The sequence below is a fragment of the Gastrolobium bilobum genome, unplaced genomic scaffold (assembly GCF_033153095.1).
Source record: "Gastrolobium bilobum isolate Gb01-03AN ecotype WA unplaced genomic scaffold, APGP_CSIRO_Gbil_v1 utg359, whole genome shotgun sequence".
Classification (NCBI taxonomy): domain Eukaryota; kingdom Viridiplantae; phylum Streptophyta; class Magnoliopsida; order Fabales; family Fabaceae; genus Gastrolobium; species Gastrolobium bilobum.
Window position 1 is genome coordinate 45,943 of NW_026897777.1, and position 25,952 is coordinate 71,894.

General features: G+C 31.7%; 3 protein-coding genes across 5 annotated transcripts; 2 read left to right on the forward strand and 1 right to left on the reverse strand.

Annotated features, from left to right (window-relative positions):
- Positions 1-1,104: 1,104 nt before the first annotated feature.
- LOC133310228 (plant cysteine oxidase 2-like) lies at positions 1,105-5,651 on the forward strand. Of its 2 annotated transcripts, none has more exons than XM_061511123.1 (5): positions 1,105-1,777; positions 3,156-3,274; positions 3,373-3,535; positions 4,381-4,599; positions 5,120-5,651. In XM_061511123.1, the coding sequence occupies exons 1-5, from the start codon at positions 1,555-1,557 to the stop codon at positions 5,242-5,244; spliced, it is 849 nt and encodes a 282-aa protein (XP_061367107.1). In that variant the 5' UTR covers positions 1,105-1,554; the 3' UTR covers positions 5,245-5,651. The 2 variants fall into 2 exon arrangements, with proteins under 2 accessions (XP_061367107.1, XP_061367108.1); XM_061511124.1 differs by having other exon boundaries at positions 3,373-3,489; positions 4,350-4,599.
- Positions 5,652-15,851: 10,200 nt separating this feature from the next.
- LOC133310234 (WRKY transcription factor 72A-like) lies at positions 15,852-18,328 on the forward strand. The gene is made up of 4 exons (XM_061511131.1): positions 15,852-15,948; positions 16,532-17,052; positions 17,208-17,321; positions 17,429-18,328. The coding sequence occupies exons 1-4, from the start codon at positions 15,852-15,854 to the stop codon at positions 18,326-18,328; spliced, it is 1,632 nt and encodes a 543-aa protein (XP_061367115.1).
- A 2,379-nt stretch (positions 18,329-20,707) lies between these two features.
- On the reverse strand, positions 20,708-25,206 carry LOC133310223 (translation factor GUF1 homolog, mitochondrial). 2 transcript variants are annotated; one of them, XM_061511118.1, is made up of 12 exons: positions 24,860-25,206; positions 23,869-24,619; positions 23,294-23,450; positions 23,126-23,180; positions 22,844-22,911; positions 22,667-22,771; positions 22,511-22,582; positions 22,220-22,333; positions 21,741-21,881; positions 21,594-21,653; positions 21,161-21,362; positions 20,708-21,022 (listed from the first exon to the last, which is right to left on the reverse strand). In XM_061511118.1, exons 1-11 carry the CDS (start codon positions 25,187-25,189, stop codon positions 21,197-21,199), a joined length of 2,019 nt encoding a protein of 672 aa, XP_061367102.1. In that variant the 5' UTR covers positions 25,190-25,206; the 3' UTR covers positions 20,708-21,022; positions 21,161-21,196. The 2 variants fall into 2 exon arrangements, 1 of the variants encoding a protein (XP_061367102.1); XR_009751426.1 differs by lacking the exons at positions 20,708-21,022; positions 21,161-21,362 and having other exon boundaries at positions 21,613-21,653; positions 21,741-21,828.
- Positions 25,207-25,952: the final 746 nt, after the last annotated feature.

Sequence of the window (25,952 nt, forward strand, 5' to 3'; positions counted from 1 at the left end):
ACTTTTTGTGCTATTTTATTTTATGAAAGGAAAACTTGTATAATGTCTCCAAATTTTACATGTTGTTGCAGCTTAATACCATGGAGCAATGGGTACCTTGCTGGATTATGATGTTACTGATGAAGATCTTTCAATAATACTCTTCTTTCCCTTGTCTTGATGGTGGTTTAAAGATTTTTAGATGAATGACATTCTCTTGTAGACTTTATTTCAGCATCCAGTAATTGTATTTTTCTTATTTTTCCCATTTCTTTGACTCTATTCCTCTATGATATACATTCTAGAACTGAGGTATTATGTTGACTCTTTCTTGTTTGTCATTTTTTTCTTATGAGAAGTACTAGTGCATTCATCAATGGAACTTTCTTTGCTCTATACAATTTTTTTTTTTGCTTAGTATATATAGTGGGAGGCCTACAAGGCCTATAGGCCATGTAAGGCTTTCTTATTTTTGATAATGGGCCGGGTTTGGCCTACAAATAAAGCCTTTAATAGGCCAGTAGGCCAGATAGGCTGAATTTTTTTTGACGTAGGCTTGAGCCAGGATGGCCAAAGCCCAGCCCAGCCCAGCCCATTTACACCCCTATGTATCGTCGTATCAATATTAAATAATTATTGCAAATTATAATAAAAATTCAAAAATTGAAAAATAAAGACACTTTGCATTTTAAACTTAACTTATTTTTCTCATTCATTATACGTCCATCTTGTCAGATGATATTAAATTTTGACGTTACGATTGACTTATGTGTTATGGTATTATTAAATTGAACAATTATTTTAAATTAAAATTAAAAGAAATTAAAGATAAAAACGCAACATTGAATGAACATCCCAAATTCAATATATTTTCACATTGAATGCACGTTTGTTTTGTAATTTTGTATTATTATTTAATTATATGATATTATATAATTAAATGAAATAATTATTTTAAAATCTAATAAAAAGTTTAAGGGTTATATTATATGTACTTTGTTTAATTTTTTTTTACAAAAATAAGATTTATTCTAATATTAAAAAAAAAAAGTGGGGACAATATGTCAATGGCATTATAGTACACAGTTGATGATAAAAATCCGCTGTTTGAACAGCCCACTGGAATTCTAAGCATGGCCCCTGGTTTTCAGTTTCACTTCCTACAAACCACTCTTTTTCTCTCTCTCCGTTTCACTTTCTTTTCTTATTCATTCTTCCTCCTCTTTTATAGCAATACATCATTATAAAACATCTTATGCTTCTCTCATCTTCACTCTTCAATGACAATTCCCATTTTCACTTCTCTTCCCCTTTTCCTTTTACCCTTCTAAATAGTGCAAATTCCTCTTTGAATCTCTTTTCCTCTGTTCTGCCTTCTTCTGGGGTGATTGTTTCTTGCATTTTTCTTTTTTGACAGTTTTCTTACATACCCATTTGGCATAATTCCATTGGGTCCTTGAATATCCCAATATCCCTGAGATTAGAGCTATTCCTCTGTGAAAGTTCTCTCCTTTTTTTTTGGAGGTGTGTGTTCTGCATTCCAGTTGTGTATTTGTTCTTTTGGGCTTGATCTGAATGGGGATTGAGATGAAGTTGTCTGAGAAGAAAAGGGGAGAGTTGTGTGAATTGCCGAAAGAGACTAACACAAACAGCAAATCAAGGAAGAACCGGCGACATCGTCAGAGGAAGATGTTACCGGGTCCGAGATTGTTTCAGACTTGCAAGCAAGTGTTTGCCTCTGCTGGCCCTGGGATTATCCCTTCCCTTCAACACATTGAAATGCTTCAGTCTGTTTTAGGTAAGTGGAGTGCTCCAAATACACACGTTAAAATTTTTTTTTATTATTATTTTTCTCTGTTTTTAATTTTATTTTATTGTGCCGTGTGTTCTGATTTGAAAAATAGAATCAGAAATTAAGCTCCTTGTGTGATTTTTATGCGACGTGTGCATTTTCTCGAATTTTCCTTTATTTTTGTTTTATATAAGGATGATTGATCATTTTGTTTTCTCACAGGACTTCGTATCCTCGAATAGACCAAGCCATTTGTTTTATGTCTCATTTCAATTATTTAATTATATATTTATTTATTTATATTGCTTCAATTTAAATGTTATACATTACCCCGCACACATTGTTTTCACGTGTTTCCCACGAGATATATTTACAGTGCAGATTTCCTCCTACTATATGATGTTAAGTTTTGTTATAAGTCCATTGTCTGTAGCATACTCAATTTTATCATTGTCGATTCGATCCGGTACTGTCTTTAATTAATTAAGTAAAACACATCTGATTCTCTCTCCTCTCCTTGTGTCTCATTCTCATTGGACAGCTTAATTTGGATGTATTATGCCCCTAAATTAGGGGACCCTTTGGTGATAATGGCCCATATAGCTGTTTTGTAAAATTTTGAAGTCCCTATTATTAGCCATGAAACAATTGATCCCTAGGATTGATAGCAAGTTGAATGTTTCTGGTAAAATAAATTTGATGGTGGTGATTGTCAAAAAGGAAAGGAATAACTTGGTCGGTGGCTGAAGGCTAAGGACGAAAAACACATTATGTAATGCCAGTTAAGAATATGGATGTCAAAAAATGATGTGACACTGTCTGAACCTGGATATAGCTATTGGTAACATTCACCAAAATGTCACTATTTACCAAATTTTTTATCTAACTGATACGCGAACAATGTTATTTTTTAATATGCCACGTGGTGTTCACAAACGTGACACCTCATTCGGCAAATTGAGTTTGCTACGGTGCCCAACAAATTTGTCCACGTGACATGTTGGGAAATATGTGGCATTTTGATCTGTGTTCTAAGTTACTGAGGGCCTTTTTTTTTTTTAATTTTAAATACTCTATTGTAATCAACACAGAAAATAGTTTCCTGGACCACTCCGTTACCTATGCAGCTATGCCAAGAATTATTTCTAACAATAGTTAATTCCACTTTTCATTTGTGTTCTTTATTTCACGAGAATAGATGTATCCTCTCGTATTAAAATTTCATATAATTTGATTATGTGAATATTTTTGTGTCTATTTAATTAGACCCCACACTATTTAATGTATCTGGAGTGAGAGGAATAGATATAAAAATTTCACATGACATTTTAATCCACTCTCCTATGTCACTATAGGCATTTAACTGAGGCTTCTCTTTGTGCAGATGGAATAAAAGCAGAAGACGTCGGCTTGAAACCTGAAATGCCATATTTCAGTAGAAGCAATGCTCGAAGAGCCCCAAAAGTTACATACCTGCACATTTATGAGTGTGAAAAATTCTCGGTAATTAAGCAATGACTTAAACTGCTGAGTAGTTCTGTTTAGATAACGAGTTATAGTGTAACTTTTCTTTTTTTTCTTTTGCTTTTTATGTATTGCAGATGGGAATATTTTGCTTGCCACCATCTGGAGTTATTCCTCTTCATAATCACCCTGGAATGACGGTTTTTAGTAAGCTGCTTTTTGGAACCATGCACATCAAATCTTATGATTGGGTCGTTGACTTGCCTCCTTACAAGCCCACCACTTTCAAACCATCAGAAAGTGAGCATTTTCCTATTTTATATCTTTTCAATGTTGTAACTATTCACTGTTTATTTATGGTCTGTTCGTACAGTGAGATCCTTTTATTAGATAATAGAAAATATTAATTTTGTCATGTTTGAAGGTTTCCTGTTTTTCTGTTTCTTGTTGATAATCGAGTGCCAAGACAGATATTAAAATAAGAATAAAGTACATAAAATAGAAAAGGTACCCGTTTCCGTTTCTTGATCTCCCCCTCCTCTCTCTCTCTCTCTCTATCTGGCCCTTGTTAAATAGTTTAGTTGTAAATATTTTTACTAGGAGTGTTGAGTAGCTTTGAACTTTTGCAATGTATATGTAGGGCATGCTTTATGGGGGTTTATATTTAAGGAAACGTTGTTGTAATTGGAAATGTGGAATAAACTGCAAGTGTCAAACAAGCCTTTGGGTAAACCTATGGTTTTTGTGCGTGTAGTAGCAACACAATTTAGCAAGTCCCATTAGAACTTTCAGACATGGCAGTTTTCGTTAGTTATAAATCCCTGCCTGCTTAGTAGATACATAGTAGGTGATTCATTTTAAGTCATTAAATAATGATGATATTCACATGGGTTAAGATCAATTTCTCGTACCACTCATCTTGTTTTAGGGAAGATGGATATTTTGAATGACCATAGACTTTGGTGTATCTAAATGCTTGGTAAAACATATATCTATCATGTGCATGTATGTGGTGGCTATTTTTAGACTTACCCTTGTTATGCGTGAAAAGGGTAAGAGAGGACTAGCATTTTAAAAAAATGATTTCTTTGTGTGGAAATTGATGGAACTATAGAAAATTAATTTGCATATTCCAACTATGCCAGCCCAGACTCCGGAGATGCGGTTGGCTAAAGTGAAGGTTGATGCTGATTTTAGTGCTCCTTGCAACCCCTCCATCCTTTATCCTACTGAAGGGGGTAACATGCATTGCTTCACGGCAGTGACAGCATGCGCAGTTCTAGATGTGCTTGGTCCTCCATACTCTGATCCTGATGGCAGGCATTGCTCATACTACCAAAATTTCCCTTTTTCCAAATTTTCAGGTATGTTCCCACTAATATCGTTTTATCGCATAACTCATGAACTCAACATAAACAATAAGCTCTTTGCAGGCTGTTATGTTATAGCTCCACACATGGCATCCTTTGAGTTGATCCTAATTTTTTAATTCTGTACGCAAGGTGTGTTAGAGAAGTCTAATATAAAACCATTAATTGTAAGCATAATTGATGTGCTTAAGTTGTTGGGTTGGATTACTTGGTATTAGACCATTTAGTGGCTAGTTCCATCTTCAACTTCCCCATTTCTTCAAATAAATATTTAATTATGAAATTTCTTAATTCAGGTAGGTGGACAAATTCATTATCCTTAAAGTCTAATGAGCTATTGTGTGAGAAGATGTATTAAGGAAATTTAATATAAGAATTATTAAAGTGACAAGCATTTAATTGTTTAATAAGGTGGTACCCAAAACTATAAAATATCACCCTTCAACGGCATACATGTACTTATTTGGTTCATTTCTCTGACATACAATTCTTTGAACCTTCTTTGAAATTTCAGTAGATGGAATATCCTTACCAGAAGAGGAAAGGACAGCTTATGAATGGCTCCAAGAGAGAGAGAAACCTGAGGGTTTTCAAGTAGTTGGAAAAATGTACAGCGGTCCAATGATGTTGGAGATCTAATCTTGTCTATCAATGTTGATGCCACCCTTCTGTCCTCTAGTGAAGCTTGGTCAACTTTGTTCTAGTACATTTTTTTTAGTATTTTTGTTTTCGTCTTTATGGAACATGAGACACTTGGTGTTGTCTTCAGTCTAGAGTCTACAGTTATTATGTACATAACAAATACAGGGAAGGACAAAAGTGATGCTGCACTGGAAAATGGGATAGGAATGAAAGGTGCAAAGCAATGAGCTAGAGTTTTCTGAAACTGGAGCCTCGTTTTGAAGCGGGGCGAGTCATTTAATTTAATTTACTTTCTGATTATTTAGAGCGCAGAAACAAATTGGTGTATTTAGTGAAGGATTAACTTTGGCGATAAATTTCTCTTTTATATATACATAAAGGTGTGTGGAATTCATATGAAGTTATGTGACGAGAAAATATGAATTTCATATATTTTTATGTCTTTAGGAGATAAATTTATCCCTTAATAAAAAAATATTAAAACTGTCAGTGAATTGGTTTAGTGTCTAGTAGCTAGTTATGTCAGTATTTTATTTAAGTAATATGCTTCTGCTTCCATGATCATAGGAAATGAAGGGATTGGATCTAATGCAAATTATGTCAGTACTCTAGTTTATTTTCACGCACTGTTGTTTCCTTTTCGGTCATAGTACTTACTTTCTTGGTGTTTTTTAAGGAAGTTGAGGGACCGTTTAAATTTAGTTCTTAAAAGTAGTTTTTTGATTTTTAAAATAAAAATAAATAAAAAAATTGTTTGATAATGCTTGTTTTATAAAAATAGTTTTAAAAATTATAATTGTTTTTTAAATCTGAGTTATTTTTATTTTGTGTTTTGACTTTGAATTTTCAAAATAAAATAAAAAAACACAAAAAATACTTATTTATTAACTATTCAATTAAATAGTTTTTAAGAAAAAAAATCAGAACACAATAGGCCCTAAATTGTTATATTTTATCTACCAAAGTTATTTTTTGATTTAAATTAAATTAAATTAGTACATTTTGTAGTCTTGGTCTAGGTTATAGTTTGGGTTAGTTATGTTGTTAAATTTTTTTAAACAAAATAAAAAATTATAGAATTTTCAGAAATAAATTAATGTTTTTATAAATGGTCATATTTTTGTACTAATAATATTTATTTTGAGTTATACTTTTTTTTTTGGTAAATAAGATTTATACTTTATACTTTTTTGTTTTTCATTTTTAAATTTTATAACCAAGTTATACATAAGTAAAATTGTAAATTTAGATTACCAATTTTTTTTTTGTAAATTTTGTTTAAATATTAAGTTGATTTAGTTAATTAGTTTCATCCTAATTATTATTTGATTGTAATCAATGGAGCGTGAGAGAGGTTAGCGGAAATATTAGCCTCCTTTTTCACATATATGTAATTGTTTAAAATTGAATATTATTTTTAATTTTATGATATTTGTTCCTTTCAGAATTTATAAAAATTTGTCATAAATTTTTTTCTATATAACTAATTTTTTTATATAAATAAACAAAAGAAAAAATTCACATTATAATATTTTTCAATTTCATTCTCTTTAATTTGTTTGTAGATTTCACATTGGTTATGATTGAATTGGTTCTTGGGTACGACTCTTATTTCGGACACTGATAAGAGTCCCTGTTTGTGGAGTCAGTAAAAAGACAATTGGGGTCATGCTTGAAAATGAGTGAACGGAGGTATAGGGAAGCCGCCCCCTCTCTGACTTATTGTAATATTATTTTTCTTATTAATTTGGACTTGGATCCATAAATAGTTACTGTTAGGGTTTTCTAAATTCTATTTATATTTTCTTATAAATCAAATGACTTGTAATGAGTGATGATGAGATGAATATAATAATAAATGAGGATAAATCATTGTATTAATTTTTTGTCTCCCTTTTTCTTTTTCATTCTCAATTTACTTGATGTGCGATTGTGGTTTCCCAACACTGGTTTGCATCTAAAGAAAGTAACAGACTTATGATAAGGTTTGGATGAGGCCAAATCTGTTCAGTAACAACTCCTGTCACAATCCTATACGAAGTGGATTTTATGGAGATGAAAATATGAAATAAATAAAAGGAAAAAAAATAAAGGTTAAATGACTTACATATTGTTCATAGTTTATAAATTTTAAAAATAAAAAAATGGGTGTTATGCAGCTAGTCACTCTTAGATGGTGGTCCCTGTTCCATAGCTTCTTGATTTTGATTTTACTTTCTCAGGATTCAACTTATTATCTATTTCTTGTCGGGTCTTGTTTTGGATTGTAGAGTCGCTCTTGGCTTTGGTGCATAAATCAGGATAAAAGTGAATAGTTTGGTGAACAAAAAGAATAATCTTCATTATTGTTTGGAATGCTTTTAAGACTAGTTTCCTGGTAGATTCTGTTGCTGCTGATTTGCAACAACTTTCTCTGTAATTTCCTTTCTTCTTTTTTTGGGCTGCTTGGTAGCCTTCCAGATTTACCAAAAGAAAAAAGAAAAAGAAAAAAAAAGAATAATGTTCATGGAATCAAGACTAGGTATATATCAGGGTAAGATTACTGTGTGTGTGAAGTGAGAGGACGAGCTGCATGCATGCATGTAGTGACGGTATAATTCGTGTGAGAAGAGGTGAATTTACCAGAGCAGAGTTGCATATGTGAATTTTAAAGCAATAAATTTCATTTTATTTTTGATAAATAGTTATATTGGTCCTTGAAAATGTAATATATTTGCAATTTAGTCTTTAAATTTTCAAGTTATAAAATTTAGTCTTATTATTCAAACTCATTTCACGTTAGTCCTTACAAGTAATAGCAAAATTAAATTATAAGTGAGGTATGTTTTTAAAGATCAATTACACTTTCATTCATTATTTTTAAATTAAATGTTGAAATATGTCATTTGTAAATCTAATATAATGTAATATATATGATATTAATATGAAAATACAATCCTTTCAAGCATGACCTGTGCTATATATGTCACTTTAATATCAATTATTTCCTTCCAATAATCACTATTCATATACACCTTTAATTGGTTATTGACATTTTTTTTTGGTTGAAAGGTTATTGACATTTTCAATTACTTATGTATATTCCTCAGTAATAATTCATAATCATAATTTCTTAAAATTCCCTTAATTTCTTTTTGTTGAAGTTGAATGTGAGTATTTATAAATTTTTTTGTTTATATATATATATATATTGGATACCCCACATGTATCTTTCATGTACGGGAGGGTTTATTCTGTTTGGAACGGGTTCAGTATTAAGATTTTAAATTCTTCTTAAAAATGATATTAGGAAGTACGTAATATCCTTATGTGTTAATTTTCCATAATATTTGTTGAGAATCTGTTTAAACTCTAAAAATTTTCAAATTGATATGAAAACGATTTAATTATGCTCCAACTATATATTTGCAGTAATATTTTTCTACTGATGCAGGAATTGTTCTGATTTATTTTTATCAATGGTAAACCTATGATTGTTAAAATATATTATATAGTATTTTTCAAAAACTCACATGTTAGATAAAAGTAATTATTTTTTAATTTTTTTTACATATTTTGTAGTATTTTGTAGGGCGTTACAACTTAAGAATACTTTTCACCCTTTTAGATAACGCTTAGATTCTCAAGGAACGTCTAGAAAATTCCGTATAAATATCTCAGATATTTTGTATGAAGGAGGTAGAAGGTTCTACGACTTTGTCCCTATCCCCAGCATCAAATGAGGAGATGAACAACTCCAAAAAAGGTGAGACTGTCAAGGTTAACTCATACTGAGTTTGAGAGATTTTTTTTCGTATAATATATTTTGGGTTCGCTTTTTCTATGGTCTATCTAATATTTTGAACTCAAAACAACGTCATTTTGAGGCAGAAATCAAGGTATTTTTGTATTATAATTCATTTCAGGGTTATAATAGTTTTTTTATTATAATTTTTTTAATTTTTCAACCTAAAACGACGTCGTTTTGAGAGTAAATGTAGATACTCTTTTGGAGTTACCCAACCCTAATTATCTCTTTGAGACGAGTTGGCTCCCTCCGGTATCTCCACGAGCTTCGACTCTTTGAGTTGGCTATGAGACTAATCCAGAGTGCGGAGGAACAGTTAAATGTAGATACTCTAGAAACATCAAAGCTATATATTTTTCAATAAAACAAAACCTCCGAGTAAAATTTCATGTGGAAATAAAATATTAAACAAAAGTAATAGGAGAATATTGAAATACATAACAAAATTGACATAATATTTTTTATTATACTCACATTGTCAAAAACAATGTAGGCAAGTAAGGGCAAAAAAATTAATTTATTGTTTTTTTAATAAAAAATTATGAATAAGTAGTCGTTTTGAAATTAATTACGAAAATATAGCAGTTAAACACGCCCTATAAGGGCGTGACCGGTTGGAGAGAGACACGCCCAATGTTGGGCGTGACCGAGGAGAGAGACACGCCCAATGTTGGGCGTGTTTCACCAGGTGCTGCCACGTGGCACAAAAGCCAACAGTTTGACCGTGAAACTTTGGAAGTCCATAACTTTTGACTCGGGTATCCGAATTAGGTAATTTTTTTTTGAATCCACATAACTTTTCGATATCTACGTAATGACACCTCATTTGGCATATTTTGTCTCTCACAAAAAAATTGAATTTACAATAATGATACCATAAGAACGTTTAAACAAAAATTAATGGACAGAAAACCACTATTATGATTAGAAACATTCATAATAAAGATCCTTATGATTATGGTGAGTTATGATAAGGTTAATTATGTATGTTATTGAGATATATATTAAAATTTTGAATGAAGAATTTTATGAAATTTATAATTAATAAAAGTTAACATCTGTCGATGACAGAATATCGAATAATTTATATTAAAAAGTTAAGTGAGTGCTTTTCGTTTTATTTTGATTTTTTTAGTTTTTGTTCATGATTATAAAAATGTTAGATTATTTTTAGTAATAATTATAAGGTAACAAAGTCATGTCATTTTTAATAATTATGGTATCATTGTTGTAAATTCAAATTTTTTTGTGAGAGACAAAATAGGTCAAATTAGGTGTCATTACGTAGATCTCGAAAAGTTATGTGGAATAAAAAAAAATTACCTAATTCGGATACCCGAGTCAAAAGTTATGGACTTCCAAAGTTTTCCGGTCAAATTATTGACTTTTGTGACACGTGGCAGCACCTGGTGAAACACGCCCAACATTGGGCGTGTCTCTCCAACCGATCACGCCCCTATGAGGCGTGTTTGACTGTTATATTTTCGTAATTAATTTCAAAACGACTACTTATTCGTAATTTTTTATTGAAAAAGCAATAAATTAATTTTTTTTGCCTCCAAGTAAGTTCAATAAGTTTTTCACAAACAATATTGAAATATTATAGAGGGAGGATATTTTGACTATCAAAAGTTTCCACTACCACCTTATTACCTATCTAATCATCATTGGATTAACATTTTCTCTCTCTTCAAAAACTTTTTAACATTCTTTCTCTTTGATCCAATGGTGATTTGATAGAGTGGACACTTTTGGTAGTCAAAATATCCCTCCTCAATATTATATGCGAAAAACTTCCTTATTAGAGCTCACTTGTAGGTTATGGGCCTACACGCTTCTACTGTGTTTTAAAATTCCTTCTTCTCCTTTTTTTTTTTTTGGTAAGTTCTTATTTTATTTTTTTGGTAAGTTAAATTTCCTTTTGTATTAGAGAAAACCTTTGGTCATAGATTATGGGCCTATATTTTTTTTTTCTTATCACCCTGTGTTTAAAATAATTGTACAAATAAAAAAATTAAACAATTCATTATTGAAACAAGAGAAGACAACATCTGGGTTAATTGGCTTGCAAATAGGATCTTGAGATTAAAAGGATTCAGTTATTTATAATAAATTTGTTTCTTTAACTAATAGTTTAGCTTTATTATTTCTGGATAATCTTTTGTTTATGAGTAAATTCCGGGTAGATTCAATCTCTTAATTTTTTTTTATTGTTTTTTTTTTCAGTTTTCTCTTTATACTAAAAAGAAAAAGTAAACTAATTTCATTACAGGAATCATGTTTGGTTGAAAAAAAATCTAACAATAAAAAAAAACTATTAACAGAAGAATTAGTTCTCTTAATCAGGAACAATTATTAATGTTCTCTTGGATTGTTATTGTTTGTGGTTCTTTTGTCTTAGTTCATGATTTCCTTATGCATCACCTTGTATGGGTGCTGTTAACAAATAACAATACTGGGTGCACACATGCATGGCCCGCTTTCACAACCTCACAACCTATGTTGCTTCGACACCAACGCCGACACGAGGCACGAGATACAATACGACACAATATTCTGACACGTTAATTTTAAAAAATGTTAAATTTCGATACGTTTGGACACGTTATGATATTATATAATATTTTTAATTTATGTAGTGTATATTATATTTAGTATTCAATAATTTACCCAAAAAATAAAGCTAAACTTATAATACCCATCAATTTTGCAAAGAAACATAATATATTTCAAATGTTTGTATTAAACTCAATAAAATTGTAATCGTAATCTAAGGAATCTAATAGTTGAAACTCAAAATGCAACGCAACGTAACCTTTGAACCTTTTTTTGAGTCTTTGCAACAAGTATTGGAATGTCGGGAAGTGTCAGTGAGTGTCGGAAAGTGTCAGACACGACACGTCAGAATTTTTGAAGTGTCGGTGATTCATAGCACAACATCTCACTTTGACGGGCATTATTGGTTAGGAATTAATAGCATATAATGGTGGTTGCTTAATTAATTTATTAAAACAATAAAATTATTAACATATATATATATATATTATAATTTCTAATTATTTAAAATTATTAAAATATACGAAATTATTTTTTTTTCCTAATTGATTATAACAAAAATAGTATGTATTAATTTTTGTTCATTAAAAATAATTATTTTGAGTTTTATTCTTTATCAAATGTACCAAACATATTATTCCATTCTAATAATACGAAATACATACAATGTGGGAATAATCATTAATTTTTTTTATGCATAATTGTATTATTTTAAAATAAATAAATCTATCACTAGCTATTTTGCTGCAAAAACTTGAAATAAAAAATATACTTAAATGATTCCACAGAACAATTATTTTTTCTCGTGCTCACAATTTTATAAATGTTTGAAATAATTACTAAATGACGCAAATACTAATATTGAAGAAAGAAAAAGAAAATGATTGGATAAGTATGGGATTGGAATTGGGATCTTAGAAATTAGGAGGCCCGCCTCACATGTTGTGTATTTGAATAAAGGTTAGCAAAATTAATTTTAGGTGATTTTGATTTTACAAAATTAATTTTGAGATCTAAATAGCTATTTATATGAGAAATACTAGCAGGCACTCTTTTAAACATGCTTTTCAATATTTGGTAAATTTTACGTGAGTTTCATTAAATAGAAAATAGATCCGAATTATTTATTGAGACCTACATAAAATTTACTCAACCATTCGAGAAGAGTAACATGCATTCCTCTAATTTACATTCGAACACCGTTAAAACCGAAACATTTTTTGTTTGATAAATAAACAATAATTTTATTCTTTTAAAATTGTTGATTTGTAGTCTATCGATGACGCATTTCAATTTTACCAAATAAAAATGAAATAAATGTAAATGGTCCTCTAAATATAGTATAAAGTAGTGAGGACGCCTATACGACCCAAATCACATGTTCAGCTAGTTATTCAATTCAAAGGCTAATCCAAATCATTGACCTACATCACTAAAATAAACTCAATTTGCATTAAAAGTCGCTGAATAGCCAATTAACTATGGGAAAAATAAAAATAAAAAATCTTGAGCTCCCTAGAAAGTGCTGCAATTGGACAACCATACAAAGTTTCTTTTTCAAGTCATGACTTGAAATATATACTATTATTTTATAAATATTAATTATATTGGATCTAATTGATTGTGTAAGTCTTGGAGCATCAAGCTCAAGCATTGAAAAAGTCTTGGAATATAGGAGTTAGGTTAGCTTTTAAGTATAGAGGTAATAATTAACAATTTATATTTAGACCAATAGGAAAGAAGTAATATTACATGCTAACCCTTTAACAAGTAATATTGGTTGAAGATTTTAAATAAGACTGTTTCTAGAAAAATTAAGTTACGGCAGATAAGTTATCTGCATTAAGCCTAATACGACGTCGTTTTGAGACGGAAATTATGGTGTTGTTGTGATTTTAATTTATTTCAGAGTTATAATAGTCTTTATATTTGTAATTTTTTAAGATTTCAATACCAAAACGACGTCGTTTTGGAAATAAATGCAGATAATTTATCTGCATTAACTGCAGAAATATTTTTTCCAAAAATTAAATGTGCATAATGGAAAGGGTAAAACAATTCATATATAAGTGAATATTACTTGACCTCCAATTTCCAGAAGCTACAGGGCTCCAAGAGGCACTTCCATTAATATCCTATGCCTATATGGTTGAAAACTTTAGGGGTTAATATGACTCTTTACCATAGTGCGAAATTTGAAAGACAAGCTTCCAATGCCATAGGCTGGTATTAAATAATTATGTTTGGTGTGAAATCTAAATATTTTAGTCTAACAAGCTTTAAAACTCTTGAGTTACTTAATTTCTAACCAATGCGTATATGTATGTATATTTTATGGGAAATAATACTCTCATGCTACATGAGATACTCTCATTTTTCTACACAAATTCATTTTCTGTGCCAAATAATTTTTCTTTTCTTTTTTGATATAAAATATGAGACCCACATTTAACTTCTCTTTACTTTTTTTCTCTTCTACAATCCTACAACATAAGAAAAATTAAACTCATATTTTATAATCAAACAATCATATTCAAGTACTAGAAATATGGTTTAAATAATCAAAGTTTCAAATGGATGACATCTTTGATCGTATCAAATCAACTAAAGGGTATTACATAACACACTCAGATCCCGAGACCGAGACACACACTTTGGGACTGGTCATAATTTTATATGGATTGAGTTATCCTAACATAGAAGTTATTTGAAAAAAATATAGTTAAAAGTTGTTTATTTGAATGCCACCGAAAGATCTACAATGTTTAATTAGAGTCTACGGTTTGAAAATGTAACAGTGACGGTAATTAACGACCCAAAACTCGTACTTTAGTTAAACAATCATGCCGGCGCATTAATTGCTAACGTAGTTGTCATAACTTTTATGACCACTGTTTGGCATCCTTTGAAAACTTGTTTTAGTTATTTCATAATATTGTATGATGAGGCTATAAATGAGCATGTGATTTTATGCTCAATGAAGATGAATCAGACTTAATAAGTCTTGATTTTTTGATATATAAATAATGATTTACATGAGAAATTAATACTCATAAGACACATTTTTTTTTATATGACGGTGGCATCGAGATTTGAATTTATGACCTTATACAGACTATCCAAATCCCTTACTACTAATCTAATTCTAATGGCTTAAATTAGACACTCTTTTAAACATACTTTCTATTGTTTGGTAAATTTTAGGTGAGTATCATTAAATAAAAACAAAATAGATTCAAATTATTTACCGAGACCTTCGTATATAAAATTTAGTCAAACAATTTGAAAAGAATAGCATTCCTCTAATTTACATAATTAGAACATCGCTTAAAGAGAAATAAATAATAATTTTATTCTTGAACAATTGTTGATTTTTATACTATAGATGATGTACTTATATTTTACTAAACAAAATTGAAATAATTGTAAAAATGGTCCTCTAAGCATAGTATAAATTTTTTTTTTATCGTGATTTTAAGATACATATACTAAACATTCATAAGAATATATCTTAGCCTAACAAAGTGATTACTGTGTTGCTTGAGAACTGTGCTTGTGTACTTATATTACAAGAATAAACATTACATATTAAACATTACATATTGTATAACAAAACAGGCCGTTTGAAAGAACATAATGACTGGTATCAATTTTTAAATCAATTTGTACATAAATGATTTAAAACACCATGTAATATTTAATTTAATTATCTATTGCATTCATGGAAAGGAGGTCAATGGCAATGGACAGCAGAGCAATAGTTTACAAACAGCGTATGGTATGGACCGCGTATTTGACAGTGAAATAAGGCTACAACCATTGACAAAGACACAGATGTGTTCACTCGATCGCTGCCAAGGCTAATTGCATGTTGCAACTTTGACTGAATAGCCATGTGACATCCCAATGACCATTACAAATTAAGCTTCAACTATATATAGTATTAAGTAATACACAATTTGTGTGTTTCTTTTCCCACTCAATATCATTTATGACTTAGATTTCGGGAATCATATAATTAATTTAACAATGCAATGATAATAAAATAATCCCAAAAATTAGCTTAGCAATTGGTGTTGACATTTGAAAGTGTTGCTACGTAATGTAGGGTAGATGAGCTCTGGGATCTCTAGTTGTTTATAGTTTATACCTTGTCTAGCACAGTTGATTGGTATTATAATAGGGTGTGTGTTGTTATGTGTGGCATGGGATTATGTGAAATTGAAGGAGCTCTATCAGAGAAATAATAATGGAATTAGCCATGTCAAAAAAGTCTAGTCCTAGTGGTTCAGAGATAGAAGAGAAGAGAGTTACTTCCATTTTCCGTGAAGATGATTTCTGTGTTCAAGAGGTTAGAATGGGACTCCAACCCTTTGCCTCACCATTTGTTTCATCTTGTGAAACTCTTAACTGTTTCTGAATAATTTTCTTTGTCTTATGCCCAAAGAGTCATTTAAATGCGTGTGAGAGATTAAATTGCAAAAAAACATCAATAGTTTTTCGTGAATTTCTTTGAATATTGTGTGCTAAATACAAAACAAAGAAAAAAAGGCTTTCAGATTTCAATTGATTTTTTTTTTTTTTTCAGTTTGCTGTTTCTCAGGATACCCTTTGCATCATATCATCATATGAATAGTTCAATTAAATTTTTATTTACATAATTAGATAATAAACATAGAAGGAAGCTGCTCAAAGAGTTTACGTCATATATATATTATGCACATATAGTTTGAATTTCACATCAATCAGCAGGAGGGGGTTTGGAACCACACTGTTAGGCATAAAATATATGGCAAAATTAATAGTACAAGGTTTTCTTCTAGTTTCAAATTTATTGGTTGCCTTTGAAATAGACATTGTCTTCTGCTATTGAACCCGTGGTTCCTATAGTCAGGAATAATAGGCTGATTTGTTATTATTACTACTATTGTTTTGAAATCTAGGAAGATAAACTCAAATCTGCTACAGCTGAGATGGGTGAGGTGAAAGAAGAAAATGAGAGATTGAAGATGATGCTAGAGAGAGCAGAAAAGGACTACCACTCCCTTCAACTCCGTTTCTTTAACATCCATAACAAAGAAGTTCCTAAGAAAGGTGTAGCTGATTCAGCTACTTCCCATGATGAAACTGAAGAAACTGAGCTTGTGACACTTTGCCTTGGAAGAAGTCCAACTGAGTCTAAGAAGGAATCAAGAATTGGAAACTCTAACAAACCTAAAGATAAAGAAGATCTTGAAGCAAACCTTACTCTTGGATTAGACTCCAAATATCTGTTGTCAATGGAACTGGTGTCTGATTTGAGTCCTATGAACAGCTCAGAAGAAACAAAAGAAGCAGAAGCAGAGGGAACATTGTCAACAAATAAATCAGTAAAAGTGAAGAATGTAAATGATGAAATGTCAGATCAGATGCCTGCCAAGAGAGCCAGGGTATCTGTCAGAGCTAGATGTGATACTCCCACGGTTAGTATCAATCAAGAACTATATTACCATTATCATATTCTTGAAGATTTTAATGGTTTTGTAAATTTTTCTTGTCTAATTGTGATATATATATATATATATATATATATATATATATATATATATATATATATATGTATATGACTTTCAAACAGATGAATGATGGATGCCAGTGGAGGAAATATGGACAGAAGATATCAAAAGGAAATCCATGTCCACGAGCATACTATCGTTGCACAGTTGCACCAGCATGTCCAGTAAGGAAACAGGTATCTATATGCATTACATTTATATTCTTGTAAGCAAATTGAAGTTGTTGTTTCAAAGATATATATTGAGTCAGAATACCTCAAATTTAATGAATGTATGACTTCAGGTGCAAAGATGTGCTGAGGACTTGTCCATCTTAATCACCACATATGAAGGAACTCACAACCACCCACTTCCAGTTTCAGCCACAGCCATGGCATCCACCACTTCAGCTGCTGCTTCCATGCTCTTGTCAGGTTCTTCAACATCTCAACCCACAGGTCACAATTCTACATCTTTTGGAAATTCTCCTTCAGTACTCAATGGTCTTAGATTCAGTCAGCAGTTTGATGAATCAAGAGCAAAACATGTTTTCTTACCAAACCATGCCTCACATTTGTTCCCAACAATCACACTAGACCTGGCTTCCCAACAATTACCTTCAAGCATTGCTTCAAACCCAAGATTTTCTCCAAATTGCCTCAGCTTTTATTCCCCTGAGCCTAACTTCATACCATCATCCATTTGGGGCAAGGGAATCCCTAATAATGGCACAATGCCTATTGACAAAACCCAAATAAGGCCAGTTTTAATGGGAAACCATTTACAAGAACATTTCTATCAACAATGCATGGCAAACCAAACTCCTTCAAGGGATGCATTGGCAGAAACAATAACCAAAGCAATCAGCACAGACCCAAATCTTCGCTCTGCAATAGCTGCAGCAGTATCATCAGTGGTGGGACAAGGATCAAACCAAGGAGGAGGAGAGATTCTAGGTCCAGGGTTGAACTTGAAACATGGGGAACATCCTCAAATGGCTTCATCCAATCCTTTGAACCAGAATGGAAAAGGATGCTTAACAGGCTACATTAAAAGATTGTCCTCTACAAGTTCTCAAGCTGGAAACTTCATGCTTCTCCAACCCCAATTGCCATTTTCTCTCTCCATGAGTAGCACAAGCACACCTCCTTCCATTGTTAATCAGATCAATCATTCAGTTCCAGAAATGAACACACATCATTAGCTATCTCTTTCTCTTTGACTTGGCCAAGGTTCATGGTCTTATTATTACATGTCTAAATAGGACCCCACAAACAGAAGATTAAACTCAGAACAAAAAAGAACAGCCAGAAATCATTGTTGTCCCCGCCATAACTAGTCATTGCATTGCATTGCATGCCATTTTTGTAACATTCGAGCAACTGCTCAGACACAATAGACAACCTAATTGCTGAAATTACTTGCAGAAGAAATACAAAAAGCCGCGTAAATTTCATCATTTTGATTGCTATAAAATCAACTAACCACGCAGAACAAATTATTGTTTTTTTTTTTTAATTTGGTATTGTTATTATTTTGCATGCCATTATGCTGACTTTTACAATAAGCTGGTTTCGTATTTTTGGAATAGGCTAACTATCAAACTTATTAAAAAAACGTGGTGCATATAAAATTGAGGGATTTAATGTTTCTAATATTATTACTATCAAAATTTTTTACTATCAACTCACTACCTATCTAATCACCATTGGATCAACATTTTTTCTTTTTTCAAAAACTTTTTAACATTCTTTTTCTTTGATTTAATGATGATTAGATAGGTAGTGAGTTGATAGTAGAAAATTTTGGTAACAATAATATCCTCCCTATATATATATATATATATATATATATATATATATATATATATATATATATATATATATATATATAAGTATATGAAACTCATATTTTCACTTTCTCTCTCTTTTATATAGACCTCGTATATTTTTATGTATGTGTTTCTTTTATGTATGTGACTATGTGTTGAAGATAAAATTATCATGATAAATATTACACCCATAAAACTGATAATACTTTTTAAGATTTAATTTACGATATTTATCATCAGTTGAAGACCGACCTAATGATTAGTATATCTTTAGAAAAATTAAAAGTAGACATATGTTCTTAGTACGATATTACCTTCTGCTGTTAGCACTAGCACCATTAAAAGTTGTTTTTGGATAATTACCAAAAGAAGAAGAAGAAGAAGTTGTTTTTGGATGAATTTTAAAAAATAAAAATAAAAATTCTTTTCGCGCTAGGTTTATATGAAAGCAATTTTAATAAAAAGCAAAAGCTAAAATGATATTTTTTTTTTAAGTCAAGATTTTTTAAGTCTGAAGAAAGATAAAAGATTATTTTTTATATAAAATTGGATTTTGAATAAAATAATTTTCTCTTTTGAAAAAAAAAACTCTCCTAAAAAATCAATGCATAATATTTTTCGCGCTAAAATGATTTTTTTTAAGTCAAGATTTTTTAAGTATGAAGAAGGATAAAAGATTAATTTTTATATAAAATTGGTTTTCGAATAAAATAATTTTCTCTTTTGAAAAAAAAACTCCCCCAAAAAATCAATACATAATATTTTCCTCCAAAACTCATCCAAACTTTGTCCAAATATAGATAAATGTGATAAATTATATTTACAAACTTTTTATGTATAAACTCTTATAAATTATATTATATAAAATAACATGTACTATAAGTAATACATAACGATATTAAAAAAAAGTAATACATAATATAATTTATAAGAATTTATAAATAAAAATTTGAAAATATAATCTGCCCTAATAAATAATCTCGATTCTCGTGTTTTCTATTGATATTTGAATATAGCCCATGGGTTTCAGCAGGTTGAGGAGCTCTGCCGTCACCATATTAATTGAGTTCAAACCCTGAATTACGAAAAAGTAAAAGCTGCCGAAAAGAACCTTACCGTATAATAAAAAACACAGGCAGAGTGTCATTATTACAACAAAAATCTAATCAGAGATTAAAAAGTATCTGTAGATGAAAATTTTGGTGAAAATGAAGTAAATATTTTTGGTAGATATAATTGAGCATACTTAAATTTTGCGTACGTAACATATTCTTTAAATTTAATATAATAAAAAAATTCTATTATTCGATAATGCCTTATCGAAGAATACAGAACCAATAGAAAATTGCCTAATAAACTAATAATGAAATTAATGCCTGTTTTCACCAAAAAAAAAAAAAAAAAAAGTTAATGCCTGTGTAAGAAGATCTCTTTATTCCTGTTTTTGGTAATACTTATTTAACGTATATGGTCACACTGAATATTAATCAATAGAAACTTGGGCACATAAGTTGGGATGGTAAAATGAACCGAAGCTTATGAACGTATGTTGAGAAGGATCGATGTGATTTTGAATTCGATCTCAAGATTCATATTTATAGAAAAAATAAGTACCTGACTTAACCCTGAAAGAATAATCTCTCGGATGAGAAGAAACACGCACACAGATTGCATTGGAAAAATTATTAAGGAATTTTTGTGGAGTTCTCACCCATATCAGATTGAATAGGAAAAATGAGAACGTGTTTATGTACAAAAGATCGTGGCTGAGATGAACTATAAGACAATAATTCGTTTCCTCCTACCCAAAACTTTATCAGAAAGAAATCAACATCTGAGATTCCATCATATAAAATCAATAAATGGAAGAATACAGATTCAACTGTTAGAAATAAATTTTTGTTATTTTCACTAATCAGTGAGATCGATTTGAAAAGCCACATAGGAGTTTTCCATGAAAACAGCCAAGTAAATTGCTTTCACCATTTCTGTTATTGTTTAATGTAGCCCTCTCTCCCTAGCAAATTGCACAACATAGAGTTTTGTGCAGGCACAATGTTACAAAACCTACAAAAAAGAAAGAATAGAGAAAGTTTCATTTCAGATCAATCTAAGATTGGACACTGTAGTCCATGCGAATTTCTTTCTAATCAAATGGACCTTACTATTATTGGAAAATAAAAAAGGTAAACAAGAAGTCATTACCAATGTCTAATCTGCAATTATCTTTAGACATGGGAACTATGAAACCTTCAATAGTTCATGGAATGCTTCTTGTGGTATATCAACAGAACCAACACGTTTCATTCGCTTCTTTCCTTCCTTTTGCTTCTCCAATAGCTTCCTCTTTCGAGAAACATCACCACCATAACACTTGGCAAGAACATTTTTCCTCAGTGCGGAAATCCTACAATAAATGTAGAGACAGTTTCAGCATAGCAGAATAGATGACCTAAGGCATGTGAATAAATTACTTAACCCTTCCTCCTTTGCCTTTGTTAGGGGCCTTAATATCCATATACCAAAAGGCTAACGGAAATAAGATGACTGAGATAATCACTTTCATATCAGAAGCTAAATGTTTTACAGCAACCATTCCAAAAAGACACGTTAGCCTAATACTTTAAAAGAAGCTTACGTCTCCCTTGCTATAATTTTTGACCCAATGGCAGCTTGTATGATTATCTCAAACATTTGCCTGATCAAAATTGAGAGAATTTTTGGGATTAGCTTAAACTAAAGAAGAGGCATGAAACAGATAAAATTAATTCTTAAACTAAAAGACCTGTCTATGACTTTCTTCAATTTCTCCACCAGTTCACGCCCAACACGATATGCTTTCATGTTATGAACAATGGTTGCCATCGCATCAACTGGTTGACCATTCAAGAGAATATCAAGTTTCACTAGATCAGATTGTTGATAGCTGAAATTGTACCCATTGAATATATTATAAGATAGAAAGTATGCCACTCCAAATTTACAAATTTACTTTTTTGTACAATTTGATGACATATGACAGCCAATAAATATATAATATATCATAAATTATTTACCAAACAAAAGTAGATGGGAACGGGTACAGTATATCCACCAGGTATCACAACTTTTCTATACCAATCTACATGGACATATACCAGATAATTGTTTCAAACTACACACAGTACAATATATCATCAATGTATGAAAGCAAATAGGGGTGGGTGCACAACGATAATCATGCACACAGTTATAGGGAGAGGAAAATGGGACAGGAGTACTTACTCTGAATCCTCATAATCAAATGATGCATAGCCTGATGTTATACTCTTCAATTCATTATAAAAGTCAATGACGATTTCCCTCAAAGGCAGGCGATACTTCATGAATACCCGTTGACTGCAGGAGAGAAACTTAAAGGATCATTGCTTAAACCAGAGACAAATTCAAGGATAGACATAAAAAACAGTATTGAAGGATCATTGAGCATAACATCCCTAGCAAATCACATAATTTTCATGATATGTATTTATTGATTGATATACTAACGAAATGGAAATTCTTGCAAAATTGTACCTGTCAATGAATGAGTACTCCAATTGCTGACCCCTACGCTCAGAGACAAGGGTAATAACAGGTCCCACATACCTTAGATCACCCATAAATTAAGATAGCGAATATCAGCTCTGAAAGCAGCAAATAAATTATACGCAGGGTTGTACAAGAGCTTACTCACTAGGAGTGATTATAGTAGCTAATACTGTAGGTTCCCAACAGGCTGTCACTCGTTGCTTGGGATTAGAGGGTAATGAAGCAGGATTTTGAACTTCTAATTTGCTGAAAAGCACACCTAGAATATTAGTAAGTCACAGTGGAACATAGCCTGACAAACTCAACTTTGTTGTCTACCTTCCATCAGAATACTCGAATATATATGGCACAGTAGGAACAGTTGAGATAATATGAGCTCCATACTCCTGTTTACACAAACATAATATTTGTCACCATGTTTGCAAACAGGGGCAAAAAAATTTAAGTTCCTTAGAAAAATTTATCGAATTTCCAGACACATGGCTTACATACAAAGTTTGGTAATTCCAGGACATATCAAATTCACAATGCTCATGAAGCATACATACAATTCAAAAATTCTGAAGGTACATTTGGTATCTATATACAGGGTTATGTTACCTGTTCAAGTCGTTGATGAAAAACATCCATGTGTAGAAGGCCTAAAAATCCACACCTGATTGAATATAAAAAGAAATATAAGAAAGCTATTCGATATGAATTTAGCTACGTTTCAAATTTTAGCAGAACCAAATTTCCGTCCCATTCTTTTAGCAGTAGATACCAGACCTGAACCCCAGACCTAGAGCAGTGCTACTTTCTTTAGTAATAGAGACACTGGCATCATTGCATGTCAGCCTCTCTATTGCATGATTGAGTGCTTCAAAATCAGATCCATCAGCTGGATAAAGACCAGAAAATACCATATGTTTTGCTGGCTTGAAGCCTACAGTTTAAAATTATCAAATAATTTAAAAACAAGACATTTAGAATAAAGAAATGCACCCATAGATACTATAAAAGATAATGCATACACTGGGCGAAAGAAAGAAGAGTAAATATAATATCACATCAGCTTAATTATTTAGGTAGTTATTTTTTAAAGAAAAACATAATAATGGCAACAATGAAATGAACTCACTCCATTTTCCGTAAGTCCATTACCTACACAAGTGTTTCAAAAGTGACCGAGGTTTACATGATTCAAGAAATTATATGCAGTAAAGAGCAGTATGAATTGCCTACATGCATGTGTCTCACAACCAACTTAAATGAATAATAGATGACAAGTAATTTTACAGTTTCCAGCAAAAATGTTAACAAATTAATATCTGAAGATGGGCGGTAAAAGATGACACTTATACCTGGAAGTGGCTCTACCATGCTCCGAGCATGGTAAATTGTATCTCCAACACGTGCCTCTTTGGTTGACCGCATGCCACTTACAACATAACCAACTTGTCCAGTAAGCAAGATTCCAGTAGGTGTGAGTTCAGGATGCATGATGCCTATATCCAAAGCTTCATATGACTGACCAGTAGCTGCAGAAGAAATCTTATCCCCTTTGCGCAGGGCACCGTCAACAACAGCAACATGGCATATTACCCCTTTGTATTCATCATAATATGAATCAAGTAAAAGCATGCGTAGAGGAGAATCACTCCTCCCAGGAGGTGGGGGTATGCGCTCTATGACTGCAGGAAGAACTTGCTCAAGACCCTTCCCAGTTTTAGCAGATGTTAGCAGTGCATCACTTGGGTTAAGATCAAACATCGATTTCAATTGGGCTTTAACACGATCTGGATCAGCAGTTGGCTGGTCAATCTTGTTTATGACAGGTACAATTGTAAGGTTAGACTCAAATGCAAGGTAAAAGTTAGCAACGGTTTGTGCCTGGACTCCTTGAGCAGCATCAACAACAAGAAGCACACCCTGACAAGCTGCCAGTGACCTTGACACTTCATAACTAAAATCCACATGCCCAGGAGTGTCAATAAGATTCAGCAAAAATTTAGGTGACTCCTTTCCATCACTACAATTATCAACATTTATGCTGTTCTTATAGAACATTGTTGCTGTCTGGGCTTTAACTGTGATTCCCCTTTCTCTCTCCACCTAACACATTTCAAGCTTCACCAACTAAGTAACATATGACATAGAAATCAAGACATATAACATCTTCCACTAAAATTTCAGATTTTTTCATTTTTCCAACCAACCTCCCAATCCACCTCCTAGTTAGGCCTAATACATTCTTCAAAAAGCAATAATTCTGGGCAATACCCATTTCATGTAACATTGCAAAAAAGCATACCCAGATGAAAAAACTGAATTTTTTTTAAGATTATGGAGTACCTGCAATTTATCAAGATACTGAGGCTGGCCGTGACCTTTCTTAATGGTTCCAGTGAGTTCTAGAAGACGATCAGCAAGGGTGGACTTGCCATGATCAACGTGCGCAATGATTGAGAAGTTTCTGACGAGCTCTGGAGGGTACTGACTCAAATCTATGGGGCTTTTCTCTTTGGCGCTATTTTGGCGTGACTGGGAACAAAACAGTGCACGGGTCAGAGCAAAGCGTTGATGGGTTATTCTGTTGGTTAATGGGGTCAAATTGCATAACAGGGAAACGGATAGGTATTTTGACTGTCTCAAGGTCTTGGAAGCTTTGCTCAGATAACCCATGTCAGGGTTTTTGGTTTCGATTGCTGAAGCTGCGTTGTACAGAACACAGGCGAAAACCAGACCAGAAATGAAGCGAGTTATTTGCTTGACTACGACGTCGTTTTGGATGTAATTTTTTTTCTTTTTTTAGATATTCCAATCCCATCAAGAGATAAGTTATTATGCCTACTCTTGTTTTTCTTATTTTTGTCTACCTCTCTTAACACCGTTAGATTACAATCTCATCCAATGGTGGAGAATTGTGGAACAAAAAAAACCATTTTTCCCCTTTCTTATTCCTGACTGCCTCCAATAGTCTTTCTCTTTCTCCCCTTTCTCTCTATCGAGTTTATGTAATTTACAACTTAAATTTATATTTGAATCTAAATTTATTCAATGATTAATGGATTCTGCTGGATGAATATAAATTTTAAAATTCCTTGAATCTGATATAATTGAGCACGGCTCAAACCACAAAAATAAAAAAATTAACGAAAACCACAAAGAATCCCTTCATTTGAATTAATCCACGATTACAAACATTTCTATTTTGTTGTTGAAATTTGAAATCAAATTAATTTATCTCATTCTTCTTATCTTGTTTTTCATCTTGAAGTGGGGAAATGATCTCTGTTTTCTCTATGCCCAACAGCAGACCTACCTGATCCCATAACATAGGGCATCTGGGTTTGTTTCTTTTTTACACCCTTTTTCAATTTTTTATGTAAATGCTTATAACAATGATTGGGTTAGATGAATTGAGAAAAAAGCTTGCATTTTTTTT